The sequence below is a fragment of the Etheostoma cragini genome, chromosome 2 (genome assembly GCF_013103735.1).
Source record: "Etheostoma cragini isolate CJK2018 chromosome 2, CSU_Ecrag_1.0, whole genome shotgun sequence".
NCBI classification, from domain to species: Eukaryota; Metazoa; Chordata; class Actinopteri; order Perciformes; family Percidae; genus Etheostoma; species Etheostoma cragini.
In genome coordinates this window covers 9,374,764-9,394,505 of record NC_048408.1, presented here as the reverse complement: position 1 = coordinate 9,394,505, position 19,742 = coordinate 9,374,764, and the positions used below count along the sequence as shown (strand labels likewise).

The window sequence follows — 19,742 nt, the reverse complement described above, 5'->3', positions numbered from 1 at the left end:
CATGTGTGATTAAAAAAAGAGGACACCCAGAAATGGGCCGCAGGTTGGATTTGAACCTGGACCGCTGCAAAGGACTCATGCCTTCATGGGTGGCACACTCTACAGGGTGAGCTTGAGGCTGTCCTCAGATCATTGCATGCATATTATGCCATTTTTAAAATACACTTTGAACCAAAATCAAGTTTTGATTCATATAACCTTGAAAGGGGATGAAGTGATGTAAAAGTGAGTCCCCTGTCCTCTTTGACAGGCCTGCAGTGATCAGCCCCAGCCACTCACTGGGCTCCCAGTTGTTGGCCAGCATCACTGGCACGACCATGACCTCCCTGCTGTCTGCATAGTTGAGTTCTGGTAAGCTGGAGTCACGAACGGACAAATCACACAAGCCTCCTCCACACCTGCAGCCATCTTGAAAACACACACAGCTTAAAGAGTTACAACTCATACATTTCATTTATCACATCACTGATTATGATTCCTCTGTACTCACGAGTCGTTTATGTTCCCCGTCACCCTTCCTTCAATATCCATCCACACTGGCAGACCATCCTCTCTAAGGCGGTTGTATATATCTTTCACCAGAGCCTGGTCATCCTGCTGGTAGGAGAGCATTACATGAGATGGCATGTTGACCTCTCTTTGACTCAAATCTGGGAGAAAATGATTCTGTAGTCAAAGCTTCTGTGGTGGAGTTTGTGGAGTTGCTGGACAAACTGACCCAGACAAAGGAAGTATTGGTAGCTATGCTGCTTGTTTACTCTGGTACACAGCTAAGGTTACATCTGTTGCCTGGTTACAATGCTCGCAAGCACCAATGGGACGCTGCATGATGGCTGCTAAGCCCTGCATGACCAACAGTGACTGGTGCTGCTTGAGCTATGTGACAAAAGAAGCAATGTAAAATGTAAAAATCATTTAATAGGTTTTTAATTTTGAAAACCTTTTGACACAGGCACTGTTATAGTACAGAACCATGTTTCCATGTTTGGTGTTTCACTATTTATCAAAGGACTACTTTTTGAACACCTGAGTACAGAGTCAAAGTTTAAAGCTGTGCACCTTCCCCACTATAACTGTATTGAACAATAGTAACAACGCCATTAACTTGATAGTCAGGGTGCATGTAAAACTTCCATGTTGTGCACACTTTTCTCAGAATTATTTAAGGATTCAAGTCGTTTCTACATATTCACAAAGTTGTTGTCACAGGTTTACAAAGGGCAATAGACAACCACAGAATTTCAAACTATTTCTGAGCATTATTTCAGACTATTCAGACTTGAAATTCGAAGAGGTTTGAGTTTAGAGTCTCAGAACCAAAATATATTTTTACATGTGGCCCTAATCCTCTTCTTTGTTTCACACTTAATATGTTACTGACTCTAGCTGTTGTTGTGTTGTTGTGTTTACCAGTAGAGGGAGGCAGCCCTATACCTTGTGGACTTTTGGCACACACAAAAAATGAACCTCTTTAAACGTCTAATTTATTGGATTATTCTAACCAATTAACAAAAATCAGGCAGGCTGAATTACTTATTGCATGAGCTCAACTTTTTCATAAAAGTTCACTCTGTATAAGGTTTTTTCTTGAGTGCCTCTACTTTTCTGCACACTTTATGATCCCCAACTAGTCAAACATAACGTGCTACTATGGCACCTTTGAGCATGCGGCCCTGTGGGTAATCTCTTGGCCTAATTAAATCTTAAGCAATCAGGGCCACAGATGGAGCAGATCAGCATGGGCCGTGCCGCCTGCCAGGAGGTGTGTTCATTTCAGACAGTGCAGTGCTCTGTGGCCACTCAGTGCCAGGATGTGTGAAGAAGCCCAGCGGGTGTACGTTACTAGATGTGTGGATATCGAGACTCCAAAATCACGCAGTAAGCCGCTAAAAGATAGCAATGGAGAATGACCGCTGGCTGTTTTTTTTCCGCGCGCAAAAAAGAAGTAATACACAATGCGTGTACCTGTTTCTGTCTGGAGAAGAGCTCTGAGGTGTGATTGAGGAGTGTGCATTTGATACGGAAATATGTAGCCTAAAACTTCCACTCGCAAAAAAAAAAGAGTTTCAAAGCCATGTGGAAAGGAGCAATGATGGGTCGCAAAAATGGCGCAACGTCGCTCCTTAGGACGCTCGTGCTGTCGCTGCTTTGCGCGCAGTCCTTCGGACAGGTGTTCAACCTGACGCTGTCTGTTAAAGAGGGTTTGCCTGCCAAAACCATCGTTGGCGATCTGGGTGCGGTGTTAAGCAGGCCAAGCACTGGATTCTTCATCTCTGAGAGCAGAGACTCTTATGTGTTCAGAGACCTGGAAATAGACGCAGACACAGGGATCATCTCCACAGCTGTGATCCTGGACAGAGAGAGCAGGGAGAAGTATGAATTTGTGGCGGCCACTCTCACAGGAGAGATGATAAAAGTGAAACTAGAGGTGACAGATGTGAACGACCATTCACCTGTGTTTCCCTCAAAGGAGGTTGACTTGGAAATATCAGAACTGAGCCCCCCGGGGAGTCAGTTTCAGCTTGAAGTTGCTAAAGATGGGGATGAGGGGGAGTTTGGTACCCAGGGATACAGGATCACAGAGAGCGAGATGAGGGAGTTATTCCGACTGGAGTATCGCAGTGGATCTGAGAACCACCCGAGTCTGGATCTCATCCTCACAAGCAAACTAGACCGAGAAACGCAGGACCTCTACTCCCTCGCCATCGAGGCCTTTGATGGTGGCATCCCAGCCAGGACGGGGACCCTTCAGGTGAACATCCGGGTCGTGGATGAGAACGACAACCCTCCCGTGTTTGACCAGAGTGAATATCACGCCTCGCTGTCTGAGGATGCTCCGTTGATGTCCTCAGTGTGTCAGGTCCACGCCACTGACCTGGACCTGGGCGACAACGGGAGAATCATTTACGAGATTAACAGGCGGCAGAGTGACTCGAACGAGGTTTTCTCCATCGACGAGAGCAGCGGCGTGGTGTATCTCAACAAGCCTCTTGATTACGAGACGCAGGCTTTTCATGAGTTGATCATCATTGCGAGAGATGATGGGGCTCAGCCCGAGTACAGCAGCACTTTTGTGGGCGTGAAGGTGCTTAATATCAACGATAACAGTCCCACCATCAGCGTGATGTTTCTGAGTGAGACAGGGGATGCAGTGGTGTCAGAAGCGGCAGCGATCGGGGACTACGTTGCCCGGATTTCAGTGTCAGACCCCGACTTTAAGGAGGAGAGGGTTGCTGTGACACTTGAGGAGGATGATGGGAAGTTTACCCTGAAGCAGACGGATGATTACCTGTACGCTTTGTGTGTGAACGCAGTGCTGGACAGGGAAGAAAGTGATCTGTACGAGTTGAAGGTGCAAGCATCAGATTTGGGGAGCCCACCTCTGAGCACTGAGATGGTGCTTCTCCTCAGGGTGGCTGACACCAATGATTGCCACCCAGTTTTTGAGAAGGATGTGTACATCGTCAGCATTTCTGAGGACGCTCCTCAGGGGAGTTCACTCATCCAGATGCGGGCCCGAGACGCAGACGAGGGCACCAACTCAGACGTTACGTACTCCATCCTGGAGTCCAACCAGGAGAGCCTGTTTAGCATCGACCCAGAGTCGGGCCTAGTCACAACCGCTGCTGCTCTGGACAGAGAGACACAGATGGAGGTTTGGTTCCTGGTGGTGGCTGCGGATGGAGGGGAACCGGCTCTGTCATCCACGGCAACAGTCACTGTGCTGGTGGAGGACGTCAATGACAACGAGCCTGTGTTCCGGAAGCAGCTGTACAACGTGTCCATACCAGAGCACAGTGACATCGGGAGCTGCTTTTTACAAGTATGTTGGAGAATATTCAGCTTAAAAAGTGCCCACTATGAGTTCCTGCATGGTCACTTATGTTGACGTTCCGAATGGCGTTTACGTCCCCTGTGTTGTCTCCCAAGACTGGGCTTTTTCACAGTGAATTCAGGGGGCATGCGGCTAGCTGATCAAGGAGATAAGCCTACAATTTGAGACAAACATGAAATCCCGCTGAAACCATGCAGGAACTCATAGTGCAACTTTAAGTGTACAAAAACATAACATTTTCTCACCCTTTTCTTACCCTTAGGGGTAGCTTTTGTGATACGCATCCCTGAAGGTTTGCCTTTAACCCGGTACAATTTGCAGGTTTTTGGGGAGATGTTGTTATGCCTTTATTGGATAGAACTGTATGTAAAGAGTTGACAGGAAATTCAGAGAGAAAAAGAAAGGGAAGGAAATGAAACAAAGGTAGCCAGCCACTGGAGACTTCAAACAGGGAACCCTGTAGTCACACGGCCAGTTTCTTTAACTCATCACAATGCTGCTCACCAAATAACAAATGAAGTGATGTAAATTAAATTTTTTTGGTCAAAGCCCTGACATTTTTAAGAAAAATGTTCAGCGGCAATGTCTTTCCAGTAAAATTGTTCTGCTTGCTCTTTACAATCCAGAGAAACACACTTTAAATGGTTTCCCTTGTGGTTATTTATTCAGTAGAAATTAGAGAAGATAATTCAAATTCTGTGGATTATCCACAATAACGATGACAATGTCCCTGTGATGAAATGTTTACTTTTGAGTGTTATATAGGCTACATGTGATGTAGCTATAATGTGATAGCGCCACAAATGAAATTCCATTTATTTCCACTGTATGGTATGGGATCGCGGCAGAAGTTTGACCCTAGACCTGAAGCAATTAGGCAATACAGGTACCAACAGAAGATTAAACTGCTCTATTTTTTTAAAACAAAATTAATCGTTGCAGACAATTCTTAATGCAAAAAATGCCAAATATTCACCACTTCCAACTTTTCCGTTGTGATCATTTGCTGCTTTTCTCTTTACATCATTGTAAACTGAAGATCTTTGTGTTTCGGGTTGTTCCTAAGACTAAACAAGCCATTTGAAGATGGAATCTTGAGCTCTGAGAAATTATGATAAGCCCTTTTGGCATTTTTTTTAAACATTTTGTACACTATTTGAGAATATAATCAAAGGATTGTTTACATGCACTGTTCTTCTCCACAAAATATTTGTTGTTTTTTTGCACATCCAGAACAACAAATCTTTAAAGTGGAGTTGTTTTAATTGTTAAGGCTGAGTGACTGAAGCCATATGAAATGAAAGACTCCGGTAGGGCAAGGGCTGTTCAGACAAACGAGAAGCATTATGCTAGTTTACATCAGCACGGATACTCAAAATAGAAGTCTTGAATATTTGCTTTTTTTCTTGTAAAAAGGCTGAATAGCTTGACCTCAAGTTTACTTTACACATTATGCAGTTCTTGACAAGGACACGAGCAGACTACTTTATTTTAAGGGACATATGGCACAAATCTTCGGAACCTTGGAACCACGGCTTAACAAAAATTATCTCTGTGATATATCAACTGGCTTGGTATTACAAAAAAAATGTAAGTTGTCTTTAAACTGCAGTTTAAAGACGTCCCCAGTGTTATCATTCAACGTATTATTATGCTCTGTCTCACCGTCTCCTTCTTACGTCTCATAAGACAAAAGTTGCCTTCAGTCTGCATGCACAAAGACATCAGTGTTCTTCCTAAATGCACACACACACACACACACACACACACCCCCAACCCACTCTCTCCAGTTCAGCACTCTGACTTAGATATGACAGATGTGATGCCTGGTACCACACTCTGCAGCCTGGTACAAACTGATGAAGTCCATTACAAAAGAGGCCTATGGATCTTCTGTAAACTTAAGTGATATTTGGCATTTGATTCAAATTAAAAATCATTGTATTTCAGTGACATCCTTCTTCTCTATAACGTGATGTAGGCATAACGTGCGTGCGTGTGTGTGTGCGTGTGTGTGTGCGTGTGTTGCCTTCAGAATTATGAAGAACTCAGTCTCAGACAAAGCAAAATGAGTCACAGTCAAAGAAAAATAGTCAACAGTGGACCAGCAGCAGGTTTATGAAAGAGAAAAATCTTCAAAAAACAAACAGCAGAGAAGTGAGTTAAAAGTGAGAGGTGGAAGAAGAAAGCAAGGGGGGGGGGGGGGCTGCTTTCATCATCACTGAAGATCTTGGTTTATTTTCCGATTTTAGGATTTAGTGAAATGAAATGTGAGTCTATGAAATTTGAGTTGCTTATTTATGGCTCTGATGTTGCCCATTACCACATTTTGTTTTTTTCAAAAGTTTTACTCTATTTTATTTTATTTTTTACATGTTTTTTAAATTGACAAAAAAATCAAAAAGATGGTGACAAAGGCCTGTCACAATTTCCAAGAGCAGAAGGTGACGTCAGTGTGCTTTGACCATCAACCCACAGTGTAAAACTCAGATAATAAATGTACAATAATGTAAAACGGGAAGAGCAGTCCATCTTTACATTTGAGGAGCTTATTGGCATTGTAACCTTAATGTATGGACAGTAGGATGTTGCAGGGCTGTTGTATCAGACTGCATTAGTCTTTGCTAGGTGGACCTCTAAGTAGAAATGGAGTGTAGAACGTATGATGTCCCTCGACACGGAATCCCAGACCTCGACTATTATTAAGCCTCTGTTACGTTACACATTCACAGACATCAGGAGAATTAGTTTTCTTGGCAATCGTAAAGAGGTGTAAAGTCAGTTCAAAAGCTTGCCGGGTGTGTTACTGTACACATTGAATCAGACCTTGACCCAAGTCTGTAGAAAGTTCCTTTGATCAAAGTTCATAAACTCCGAGATGATATGATCTCTATGGCCGGAAAGTGAGTGCTCTGTCTGTAACATGTGTCTCTTGTCACGAGCGCAGGGAGACTTGAAAGGATCTCCGTTTGATCTGAGGCGCGTCTTTACACCGCAGTACGGCCGCCTTTTGTCTTCCGCTGCGGTGATACTCCTCACCCTTTGATTGTGGGGAGTTTTTATTATTTTTTTACTATGTTGACCCTCTCTGGCAGATTCATGATTACAGCAGAGGTTCAATCTAAACATTGACAGATTACTCCGACTACAGTGTGGCACTACCGTTTGTTACAGAAGTCTGCTTCTGAAATACACACCTTTTTTCTTTTTAACAAAGTAAATGAAAAACTGCATACTGGGAAAATGTTTATATTGTATGTTATGGAGCAATGGGTTTGTGACAATGAGTTCAGCAGAAATATCTTGACAATTGATTAACTTGTTCGACTTAAAAATTCTCTAATTCCAGTTTATTAATTGTGAATATTTTCTAGTTTCTTTACTCCTCTGATAATAAACAAAAGTGTGTGTGTGTGTGTGTGTGTGAAGTAAGAAGTAAGAAAAGATAAAAAAGAAGAGGAAAAAGGATTATTTATTTTTTTACAATAAGAATTTAAGGGATATGGATTTGAGAGTGGTTGAGTATATAAACTTTTATGGGCGGGTAAAGGAAAGGCATAATCGATGTGTGTGTGTGTGTGTATGTGTGTGTGTGTGTGTGTGTGTGTGTGTGACTGCGTGACTGCTGTTACTCTGGCAGAAATAACATTAAGAAAGTATTGTCCTTAGACAAAACTGTACATGAAATATTATCCCTGTTGAACTCTACAAAAACACTACCTGGCACTTCATGTAGGTTTAAAGTTGTATGTACACAGGTGATGTGTACAGTAAATAACAGCCATCTGGTTTAAGGCAAACAAAGGATTACGGTCAAATAAGGCTTTCCAAGTTTAGCCGTTGGCCTCAACCCCAAGACAAGCAACAACCCCCTCCACTAAGCATACTGAACAGATAATTACATTTAACAGTATTTTCTTATTTTATATTTTTACTTTGTCACACTCCATTCAGGACACCAGCAATATTCTGTTGACTGATAAATTGGCCTTCTCAACAATATGAAGAATTTTCTGCAGGTTTTTTGTAATTTCGATTTTTTTTTTTTTTTCTGGCAGCATCAAAGTGTCTGAGTGAGGTTTGTCTCTTTGTATTTAAAGTCAGTTATTGAATCCAATTACAATAAAAGGATGTTTGAGGGTGTCTAAAATCTATGAGAAGGACCAAATTCCAGATTCCTTCTTCTTGACACTTTATTACACTGAACACTCCTGTGTTTTTGATTTTCTTTGTTTCTGTTCAGATGGTAATGACAATGTTTTAGTTTTTTTGCTTGTAACTATATTTTTCTTATTTTTAGGTTGTTGCCACTGATGCAGACAGTGCCGAGTTTGGCACACTTCTCTACTCTCTGTCTGACGGCTTTGACATGCAGGACGAACACCCTCTCTTCCGAATCCACCCACAGACCGGAGAGCTGTGTGTCTCTCACGATATCGATCGAGATTCGGGGCAGACGGTCCACGACATTCTGATCAAAGCTGAAGACCCAGTGAGTGGGTTTTATTTAGGAACACTTAGCTTTGACATGCTGTGTCAACACCCGGCCTTCTTTCTCTAAACATTGTAATTTACTCCATGCACTGTAATCGAAACAAGACAGCAAGGTTGCATTTGACTCCCAAACAGCAGCTTTTAAATTTAGTCTGCTAATTCCATTTCTCATACGAAACTCTCTTCTTTCCCCACTTTTCAAATTTCAGGGCGGCCTGAGCGCTCAAACCTACGTGCACATCGAGGTGGAAGACCGGAATGATAATGCTCCAGTATTTAACCCTGACGAGTACACCATGAGCATCAGCAGCCACACGCAGCCCGGCACAGAAATCCTCACCGTTCTCGCTACCGACCGAGATTCTGGCAGGTTTGGACAGGTCACCTACGATGTCCTCCCCGGGGACATGTCCAGTTTGTTCACACTGGATAAACAAACGGGTAGGCCGGCATAAGAAAACACAGATGTTTTAGTGACTTTATTGAAGTAGAAAAATGTTGTGTTGCAGTTAAAAGCGTAAAAAGAAAATGATCAAACACCATATTATTAAGATAGAATAAAGAGGTGCACGCACTGTCGTGCCTCCAGAATCATGTAGTGGATTTGAAGATTTTTGGCCAAGTCATTTTCTAGTTTATCTATGACCCGTGCCATGTTCTCCGGCCTGAGGGATAAAACACAGCAACATTTGATAAAACAACCAAATTGACTGACAGGGCTAGTTATTTTATTAGTTTGTGTTCCTGCATTGTTAATATTTTTTCTAAAAATAAGCTTTTAAATAATGTGTTTTGGGAAATGTTATGTTGTGTTTTGCCCCTTTGGGCCACCGTACCATAAACAAATCTAAACTCCACTGAAAAATGAACTACAGAAAGTGACACAACACTGTGGTTTAAACATGGATCGTTAAACTTTAATTGAGTTTTTCAACTGTGTGAATATGGCTTCTAGCTAGGGCTGGGCGATAGGGCGGAGTTTTTAGAAAGACTCGGGGGCACAGACGAAGGGAAATGTCTCAGTTTTTCAAAATAACCATGTACATGTAAACAGGGCCTTAAAGTCACTTGTGTGACTGGCAGGCCCAGCGTTGAGGGATAAACAACTTACTCTGTGTAAGTCGCCGTGATATGATTGCCAGTGTCACTGCTCAGCAGGGGTGATGCACAAGGCCCAAAGCTTTATATCCCCATGTGGCAGAGTGTAAGGTAGGGTTTGCACTCAGCCATACTGTAATACTAAAATCAGATATTTAAAATAAGTAGAATGAGCTGTTTGATGTGGTTCTTCCTGACCCATCTGTCATCATGCAGCCGTCTGTCTATAAATGCAGTGAACAAAATGGGGACTAATGTATGTGTGGATATCTCCAATACAGCATGTTGCAAAAGCGTTGTGTATGAAGCTTTTTAAAAGATTTGTAAAATAGCATTCTTGGTCATTGTTTTAAATGCATGCTGATGTTTTTAAAATTCAAATCCCTCTCTGTGTGTCTTAACTAGACTTTTTGTGGTCTCTTTGTGTGCAGTGTTTGACAGGATCTTTTTTTTTCACCTTTTTGTTGTCCGAAAGGAGGTTTTAATCTCAGTCAAGCCTGCAACTTAACAACCCTTTTCTTTACTGACCAATCAATGAACTGGTTAGCTTGATGCGATGCATTCACAAGCCAAAAAGAAAATTGTTTAAAATCTATAGGAAAAAAAAAGTCCCTCAAAATATCAAATTTGAGAAGCTGGACCAGGTATTTTTCTTGAAAAATTATAGACATGATAAAATATTTCAAATAGTTGCTGATTTTTTTGGTGAACATCAACTAACCTTAGCTCTAATCCTACTGGAACTTTTACCTGGTTAAACCAACGAAAAGACACAAGACAAATGGCAATTGAATTAAGCGGTGTTATTGAAATAAAGCAATTGTATGACCTGAGTGTCGAAGCTCAATGAATAAAACATGGAACCTGTTTGTGTGACTGTAGGAATGCTCCTCCTGACCTCCTCTCTGACTCACCTGGGTGCAGCCAGTGTGAAGCTCTCAATAACCGCACAGGATGGTGAGGGCTTGACCTCAGTCAGGCCCGCCGAGATCACCATCAATGTTTTACGCAGCGCCCAGGCTCCAGCTGTGTTCCAAAGGTCACGCTACAGCTTTGCAGTGGCTGAGGACGCACCACCGTGGACTGCTGTGGGGACAGTGGAGGCCATAAACCCAGCAGGTGAGTGTAGATCTGGCTACAAGAGAGAGGGGGGGGGCTAAGAAGGGTGTAATCAGATTACTTACACATTATGCTATTTTTGTGATCACATTTTTTAGTGTGTTTTTTTATTATATTTAGAACAGTTACAAACCGAAATACACTGAGACATAGGAACGCGTCCCAGGGCCAAAAAACCCAGAGAGAACAGACGGGAGGGAGGGAGACAAAACAAGACATGGAGAAACAGACATAACACGGAAACAGACACACACACACACACACAGAAAAAACTCTATGAAAAGGTTAGAATTCTGCATCTTTTGCAGGTAGTAATGATTTCTTAATTGTGTCAAATCTGCAGCAAAATGTACTTTATTGATCCTCTGATGTCTAAAGGCATTTTAAGATATATTCTTGAATTTTCATTTTATGGGTTTTTGTGCATAACCTTATACCATGTGTTTCATATCAAGATGTTCAGAACAAACTCAGCTTTCTGTATAGTGATGTATAAAAGGATGATTATCCATAAAGCAGAAATAGTTCTCAAATCTCTCCACCTCGTTTTGAGCAACAGTTCCCATAAGTTTGGAGCCTATTCATGGATGCACAGACAAATATACCTGGATTATGGGGCACCCTGGTAGGTCACCTGGTTTAGACTGTGCCCCATGTACAGAGGCTCAGTCTTACGGCAGCGTCAGGTTAAATTCCGACCTACGGTCCTCTGCTGACTGTCATCACCGTCTCGCTGTCCCCTTTCAGCTGTCTATAAAATTCTAAAATAAACATATACTGTAACTGGATGACTTTGATACTGAAGAAAACTCAGACATGGTGATTCTCAGGCGAGTTCTGGAGTTATGTAGAGCTTCTTGTTTCTATCATTATGGGTTTATGGATGTTTACTGCTTGTTCAAGTTTCGCCAAAATGACGGCAGTCAGCGCCATGGGTTTTGAAGTGCCTTAATTGTCTCCATGAGCTGTCCTCTACTGAAGCGCCACCTGCTGACCATGTAAATTAGGAGGCCAGATCTGCAGGCCAACCCACAATAACTACCCTCTTGTTTGTAGAACACCAGGAGGCATCTGTCCCTTTGACCCAACACACACTCTAAAACAAGATAATTACATTTTGTAAGCTTGAAAAGAATATTAATGGATGAACATTGCTACTTATAGTTAGGAGCACGTGTATCAGATATGCTTGATTAGAGGGAAATTGCCTTGTTTTTTTAATAAGTAGGAAAAAGAGCACAATGGGTTCATTTGTAGTAAATGTAATCACTTTCCCTTCTCATTGTGTGCACCGACTTCCTGTCACAGTCCAAAGAACTGTGGGTCAGGTTATTTGGAAAAAAGGTTAATGATTAATTTATATAAGGAGGATCAACAAATACTCTAACTATTATATCTAATACCACTAGCTTTTAATTTAACCAGTTATAAAATATCAAAACGAAGTCAACCAACTGATTAAGAAGGCAAATTTCTCCAACCAGTGACGTTGTAGAAATGCAGTATTTTAAGTACAATTTGTCCTGACAGATGATTGAGCGATCATTGTCATTGTTTACATCTCGTGCCTGAAATGCAAAGGCAAGCAGCAAAGAGGACGGCTGCAGTTTAATCTTTAATCCTCCTTTGCGACATGTACAGATGACCTATGATAAAGAGGTACAGACCAGCTGGATTGCTTTGTCGGAGTTTATTTCATGTAGTTGCAGGAAAAAGTGAGTTTTACACATTAGAAATACAAATAGGATGCTTAGCAATAAAGCAGTGTGTATTCTGCATAATATTTGATCTACATTAACATTAAGGAGTCCCTCATTCTGTGGAGAGTTTCCTGACTCTCCAGTTTTCCAGGATTATCCCTTCATAGTCCACTTGCGATGTGCCACTAACTCCTCTTAGTCCCCTCAGCAGCTAAACCACTCCACTCCACTAGACAGTCATTCGAGGTTGTCTAATCAATTAAAAGATTAGGGCTTCGACTTAAGGCGTAAATAACAGTACTAGGCCTGTTTGACAGGGCCCGGGCACCGTTAAGCTCTCTCTGCTGGTTTCAGGGGGTTGTTTGTTACTGTTGAAGAGCAACAAACACTTGGTGGGGATTAAAGATATCTTCTGAGCTGGACTGTAATTACTTAATGTTGCTGACTGTATGTGTGCTCTGTATTCATGTCGATGTTCTCATGAAAGTAAACTGGTATATTTGCAATAGATAGAATATGTTTTTACACAATGTGCATGAATCAAATAGATTTTGTGGATCTGACACTATTTTACCGAGGACCACAATAGCCAAAACAATGTGCTTAACAGACAGCACATAGATAACGGTTACTATTATACTGTATACTTTTATTTGGAGTGTAACTCCACTCAGATGTTGTGGGTTTTTAAACACATCAGTTTAAGAGTGCAGGGATCCTTGTCTAGATTGGACAAAAAAAATACACTTGTTTCAAGTTGCAGTTATGTTTTCTTCTCTTTGTCTTTTTTAAATTCTTTTATTTAATATATACAGTATATTCATTTATTAATTTTTCTTTCGATTATACTTTTTTCTTTTTCCCTTTTATTTTCTTGAACTATGACATGCTAGGGTACATTCTGTTAGTTTTGTCTTCTTTCTCTTAATCTCAACTTTTGAGACGATAAATGAAAACCACACTTTACTTTAACTGTTTCTGGAATGACATGTTGATGTTGAATTCATTTTCATTTCATCCATTTTTCATTTTGAATTTATTTAGTTAATTGTTTTTCTTGTGTGCCATAAAAAATAGCAAGGTTAAATTCCGCTCACGTCCATTGTTTTGGGAAAGAGGCAGAAATATCTCAAAAGTCTGGACAAATGAAACCAAAACTATCAGTATAGCCAAATGCAACCATTAAAGTTAAATAAGGGAAGTTAAAATGTTAGTGAACAATTCAGGAGAACTGACCCTTTTAATGTTTTGTTGATTATGTATCAATAAAATCTCTTTGTCTTTACAGATTCAGAATCAGTGTCCTACCAAATCTCCTCTGGAGACCCTCAGGGTTTGTTTTCCATTCATCCGAAGTCCGGCCTGATCAGCAACATCAAACCTCTGGACCACGAGTTGCAGCCATACGCCCTGCTGGTTCTCCAGTCCTACACCGACTCCTCTCCAGTTTACAGCACCACCCAGGTCAACATCACTATTGCTGACATTAATGACAACGCTCCTGTGTTCCCCAAACTCAGCGACAGCATCACGGTGTCCCAAAACACTCTGCCAGGGACAGTGTTGTTCATCGCGCACGCACATGACTACGACAGCGGTGCCAACGGCAGGGTGCAGTATCACCTGAAAAATCACAGAAATGGTACGTTTGTTGTTGATCAAAACCTTGGGACAGCTACATTAAATCAGAGTTTAAAGGTGGATCATCAGCAGAGGTACAGACTGGAAATCATAGCTAAAGATGAAGGCGAACCTTCCCTGAGCTCTACACTGACACTCGCGATCAATGTTGATCGCACAGCCGCGGAAGACAGCCTCGCCTTCGAGACATTAGTCTACCAGGTTGAGATAGGGGAAGGCTACAGGAAAGATTCGAGGATCATCCAGGTGAGAGCGCACCGGAGCCGGGGGGCTCACATGTCAAACTCAGGCCTCGCCTACTCCCTGGAGACAGACGCCGGATTTCCTCCAGCTCCATTTCGGGTTCACCCAAAGACCGGATGGTTGTATCTCTCCCAAAATCTGGACCATGAGACGGAATCCATGTTTCGTTTTCGAGTACTGGCCACAGCCAGGGAGGCCTCTCTGGCCAACATGACAGCGACAGCCACGGTGATAGTGCTGGTGCTGGACATCAACGACAATCCCCCCGTGTTCAGCAGCGAGGTCTACTACTTCACCGTTTCAGAGGGGTCGTCGCCTCAAGGCCTGGTGGGAACAGTCAAAGCTGTGGATAAGGATTCTGGGAAAAACGCCCAGCTGTCCTACATCCTGCTCACAGACGGGAAATTCTTCCGCATCAACACCAAAACAGGTAAAACCATTGACATTATTAACACAACCTCAAGGTTATAGGGAGGGCTGCACAATATATATTATTGTCATAGTGACATTAACTGCCACAATAAACACAACATTGCAAAAAGGCTTCGACACATCGCAAAAGACAAATTGTTTTGAATTTGTTGAAAGACTATCAGTAGAAAACTGCACCTGAAATGTATCTGTCGTTCTTAATTTGTGCATTTTATGTTCAATTCAATTTGTTTTACTTAAAAATGAAATGATTTTCTCTAGTTTTTTTTAATTCAACAAGAAATTTGTTGTATTTTAGCAGAATACTAAAAGCAGCAGAAAGGCAGCACTGAGTACAATTTATTAACTGACAATTTATTGCAAGTAACATGGTATCACGATCAGAATCCAAGTCAGAGAGGAGTGTATTGCCACAGTAGTAACCCAGCGTGAAATTTGCCTTTGGTGATTGCCGCATGCATGCACAAACAAAACAATAAAAATGACTAAGAATAAACAATAAATACATTAACAGTAACAAATATATTCAGCAAAGTTATCGCACATCACATATTTTCCTCATATCGTGCCGCTCTAGTCAAATGTAGGTGGTACTGATACGCATCCTTACTTTTCTGTCCTTTCTCTGTACCCGTCCAGGTGAGATTATAAACTGGGTGGCGTTGGACCGGGAGCAGCACAGCCAGCACAGTCTAAAGGTGATGGTGACAGACCAGGGCCATCCTCGGCTCAATGCCACCGCCACCGCTCACATCCTGGTCACTGACATCAATGACAACACGCCACAGTTTACACACCTGCCTGCCAGCAAAGAGCTGAATGTTCAGGTAAACATGTTGGAACCTTACCCGTATCTTGGACTGCAAGAGCATGTGTGAACCTGGGAGACGGGAATATTTACTTTGATAGATTAGCTATATATAGCTAATAGTTTAAAAAATGACAAGGGTAGAAACGCTAAAATGAAAGAAAAAGGTTATGTTGTTTTTCACCTTTTTATGAGTGTTTCTATTTCTTGATGTCTTTCATCTTTCTTGATTTATTTAGTTGCCTATTCACACCCAAACTTCAAATTAAAGATGAGGAGGAAGCAAGTTGCACAGCGCTTGCTTCGACTCCTTTGTTGTGCGAGGAATTAAATCCGTCAAAGAACCATTTCCGGAAAAAAAAAGAAAACTCACACTCACACTTTGTCGACAAATAGACTAATGCAGATGTTCAAATTCACAATTTCTTCCGCAGTTTTTTTACATCTGTGTTGGGTTATAAAGTGAGATTAAAAGTACATCTTTGACCTTGGAAAGTGGAGTCACCAAAACCGTCTCACTCCAAAGTCCCCGTAGTGGCTGTTCTCATAGCTGTGATATATGTGGAAAAACTCCAGAACAGCTAATGGACCTTCTGGTTAGACTGTTAGATGTTTTCTTCCAATCATATTTTGGCCTTTCTCATTATTACCCCCAGGCTACTGTTTTAGTTTTTCAGCATTCCTAAAACTTTAAGACAACAAAGGGCAATGCTCTGTAAATTTAGGGGTAAATATTCATGGTGCCATAATCCGACCCTTGAGGAATTCTACTTCCTGTGAGCCTTGGGGGCAACATTCGCTGATGGCGTGTGAAGTACGCAAAAACAAAATCTGCACTTTGTGTAAACCTGCACTCATCATCTATCAGCGTATTCCACAGAAAAGTGTCAATTGTATCACATTTGTCCAACCGGATCTGCACATTTCAGTCACTACTTCTGTCAATTAACATTGTGCTGAATGACTTGATGCTACGTTATATAGTCGGTCTTGTTTTGCAACTCTTAACAACGCTTGTAGCATTCGCAGTAACATTGGCATCAGATTCCATCGGTCTGTCGTGATAAAAAAAACAACCAAAAAATAGATCAGCTATGACTTGCAGACAAGCAGGAAAAAAATCTGAATATGCAAGCTCTTTAAAATGTTGCCTTCACATCTTTAAAGTGTGGTAAGTCTCACTTTGCAAGACGTTCCTCCACAGTGCTGCGGAGGAGGGTCTGGCTAGTCCACACAGCATTCCGGGTAGGGAGAAAAACGTGCTGCGGTTTATTGGCATTTCTTTAAAACAGTCACAATCATCATGGGTGGCGCTAAGCCCCGGACATAGGCACGGTGCCGCCGCAAAATAGCCCCGGGAAGGAACTTGTTTTGGTGGAAGATGTGGACGGTCAAAAGTTAGTCATGGCGGAATTTCCAGCAGCACGTGAACAATCTCAGAAGTGATACGTCATTGATATAGTGTGGTTAATAATGTGTTATGTATCCACTCTGATCCACACTATACGTGTTCCTGTCCTTGCTGCAGATATGGGCTGGTCTGCCAGCAGGTTCCATGGTAACAAACATGTTTGCCAAAGATTTAGATGCAGGAGAAAATGGAACAGTCACCTTCTCCTTGGTCACAGGTGAGTTAAGTTACAGAATTATTGATAAGTTCTTGAGTATCACCGTCTTATTCTTATTATGTATTTTATAAAGGACAACACACATTAAATAACATCTCTGTAAATGTGCCAGTGTTAGCCAGTCAGCTAATTTTCAACTGTAGTCCTTTGGCCAGATGATTTTAGACCAGAGCGGGGGAAAAAAGAGCAAAAGATGTATGCTGCACAAGTTATTTTCTCAGGATATCACTGGATATTGCTTGATGGTGCGGTGGGTTGAAATGTTTGTCCTATGTTTCTGTGGATTGATTCAGAGGATGAGGATTTGGGACACTTTGAGATTGACAGTGAGAGTGGAGACATCAGAACAACGGAGCTGTTCACCCAGAACACCAAACCATACTACACTCTGAGAGTAACTGCCAAAGACAGTGGAGCCACACCTCTAGAGGACACTGCAGTCATCCATGTACAGGTACACTCATGCCTTTCAATACATACTGGGACTGCTGCCGGACTCCGTTTCACAGATAAGTCTTAAATTGTTGAATGAATGATATTTTATTTATATGATTTAACCTTTGGGTTTCTTGGGATTGTATTTATTGGATAACATTGGAACCACACCTTGCCTTTTTCTTTTACAAAATCTGACATTCTCTACATTTTCCATCTGTGTTTCAGAACGCTTTGCCTTCTTTTATTATTATTTCAGCATAATCCAACAAATACCACAGTAGAAACAGCCATCCGTTTCTGTCTGTATTTTTAAGAGCTAAGGCCCAATGTAAATTTTTATACTCTTTGTTTGAGTTGGAATTCAGGACCCTTAATTTTTTTTCAAGATTTTCTCTTAAAATGTTAAGAATTTCTTCACTGCTTCTCTACTTTAAATTGACAACGGTACCGTAGTACTTTGCACAGGGACACAGGGGTCTCATTTACAAAATTATTATTATTCATATAAACATGGCACGTCGCCCTTTCTACTGGACCCAGTTCAGTCCAAAGATCCAAAAGCGCAGCTTTAAGGAATTTAAATTATAATATTAGCCAGTTATCGTCATGGTCCTTGAACTCACTTTCTCTGCTCATTCTTCCATCTGGGGCCAGCAGTGCCATCATGCAGCATTATTCGGGGGGGGGGGGGGGGGGGGAATTTTTGTTTACAACCGTTTGAGGGATTGCAAACACCTTGCCAAAAGAACAGTATAATACAATACCCAGAGATACAGTTTGAAGACAAAAGTATTAAAGTTTGGAGGGATATTAACTGTAACGATGAGCTTAACAACTCTATTTCCAGACTTTGACATTTGAGTATATATGCACAGACATTAAGTTATTAAGTTATTTTCAGTGTTCTGCCATTCATTAATGCTAGGGTATTTGATGCTATCAAGCATTCCATGGAGTCGGGCCACCTCCTCTTCCTGCGCTCCGTTGCAGACAATGTGACAGTGAGACATAAACATTAATCACGAATTTTGATTTAAGATTTGTGTTGGACTTTACAAGGTGTTTATGGAACAATTTTTTTATTATCAAAGTCTTTATTTAGAATGTGGGACGAGACAATGTTCAGTGTGTTGATCCAAAAATGTTCACATTGGAGACGTTTTTTTTCCAAATCCCCACCTTTTATTTTCTTGCACCATGGCATTTTTTTGCTGTTTTTAATTCTTCCTTATGTTGTGACTTGCTATAGTTTTGCTGTTTGGTTTTAAATACTTTTACAGTAATCCAGTATACATATTCCACCTGCAGGTTCATGGATTGGAGGCTCTGTATGGCCGCTCTCAGCACCAATCTATGAGACGTTTCACGGTGAGAGAGGACACGGAGCCGGCGACTGTTATCGGCTCTGCGGCTGTTTCATACGCGGGGAGATTCCACTATTCCATCTCTGAGGGCGACGGGAGCATTCACTTTGGCATCGACAGCTCCTCTGGTGACATATATATCAACCAGCCACTGGACTACGAGTCGGCCATCCAGTACTTCCTCATGGTCCGAGCTGAAGACTTTGGCCTTGCTCCTGGACTCAACATGTCCGTGCTGGTCAGCGTGATAGTGGAGGACGTAAACGACCACACGCCCTGGTTCCCTGATAAACTGGTGATGTTCGGCCTGTGGGAGGACACTCCGGTTGGATCGCTGGCGATTGCTTTTCATGCCCGAGATGCGGACGGGACCTTTCCTAACAGTGCCCTCCGCTACTCCCTGACCTTTGACCCGCAACTTGGCAGGTCATCATCCCGCTTCCCCTTTCAGATCAACCCTCACACAGGGAGCCTGACCGTGACGGCACCTTTAGACCGCGAGACCAACCCCAGCTTTGCCTTCACCGTAACAGCCACGGACCAGGTGCCGAGGAAGGGCGAGCGGAAACGGGCGTCGGTGACGGCTCAGGTGTTCCTGCTGGATGTGAACGATAACCGGCCGGTGTTTATATCAGCTGACACAGTTCAGGTGATGGAGGATGCAGAAGTGGGGAGTCTGCTACATCATTTTAAGGCCATAGATGGAGATCTGGGTGAAAACGGGGTTGTCTCGTACGTCATCATGGCTGGAAACGAGATAGGATTTTTCAAGCTGGAAGAGAAAACAGGTAGGATTCTTACAGGGCAAGATTAATAAATGAATAGTCTCGCATTGCCAGACCTTCTTACACAGCGCTGCGGAGGAGGGTCTGGATAGTCCACACAGCATTCTGGGAAATGCTGCAAAATCGCATCGGGAAGGAACTTGTTTTGGTGGGACGT

General features: G+C 42.1%; 1 protein-coding gene across 1 annotated transcript in view; it reads left to right on the top strand.

Moving 5' to 3' along the window:
* The first annotated feature begins 2,074 nt into the window (after positions 1-2,074).
* The window catches only part of dchs2 (dachsous cadherin-related 2), a 38,451-nt gene continuing 20,783 nt past the window's right edge, over positions 2,075-19,742 (top strand). Inside the window, exons 1-9 of the mRNA XM_034888411.1 lie at positions 2,075-3,823; positions 8,136-8,327; positions 8,539-8,770; positions 10,310-10,546; positions 13,535-14,560; positions 15,202-15,389; positions 16,899-16,998; positions 17,292-17,452; positions 18,745-19,588. Coding sequence (XP_034744302.1) covers positions 2,075-3,823; positions 8,136-8,327; positions 8,539-8,770; positions 10,310-10,546; positions 13,535-14,560; positions 15,202-15,389; positions 16,899-16,998; positions 17,292-17,452; positions 18,745-19,588 — 4,729 coding nt within the window. The remainder of the gene's footprint in view (positions 3,824-8,135; positions 8,328-8,538; positions 8,771-10,309; positions 10,547-13,534; positions 14,561-15,201; positions 15,390-16,898; positions 16,999-17,291; positions 17,453-18,744; positions 19,589-19,742) is intronic.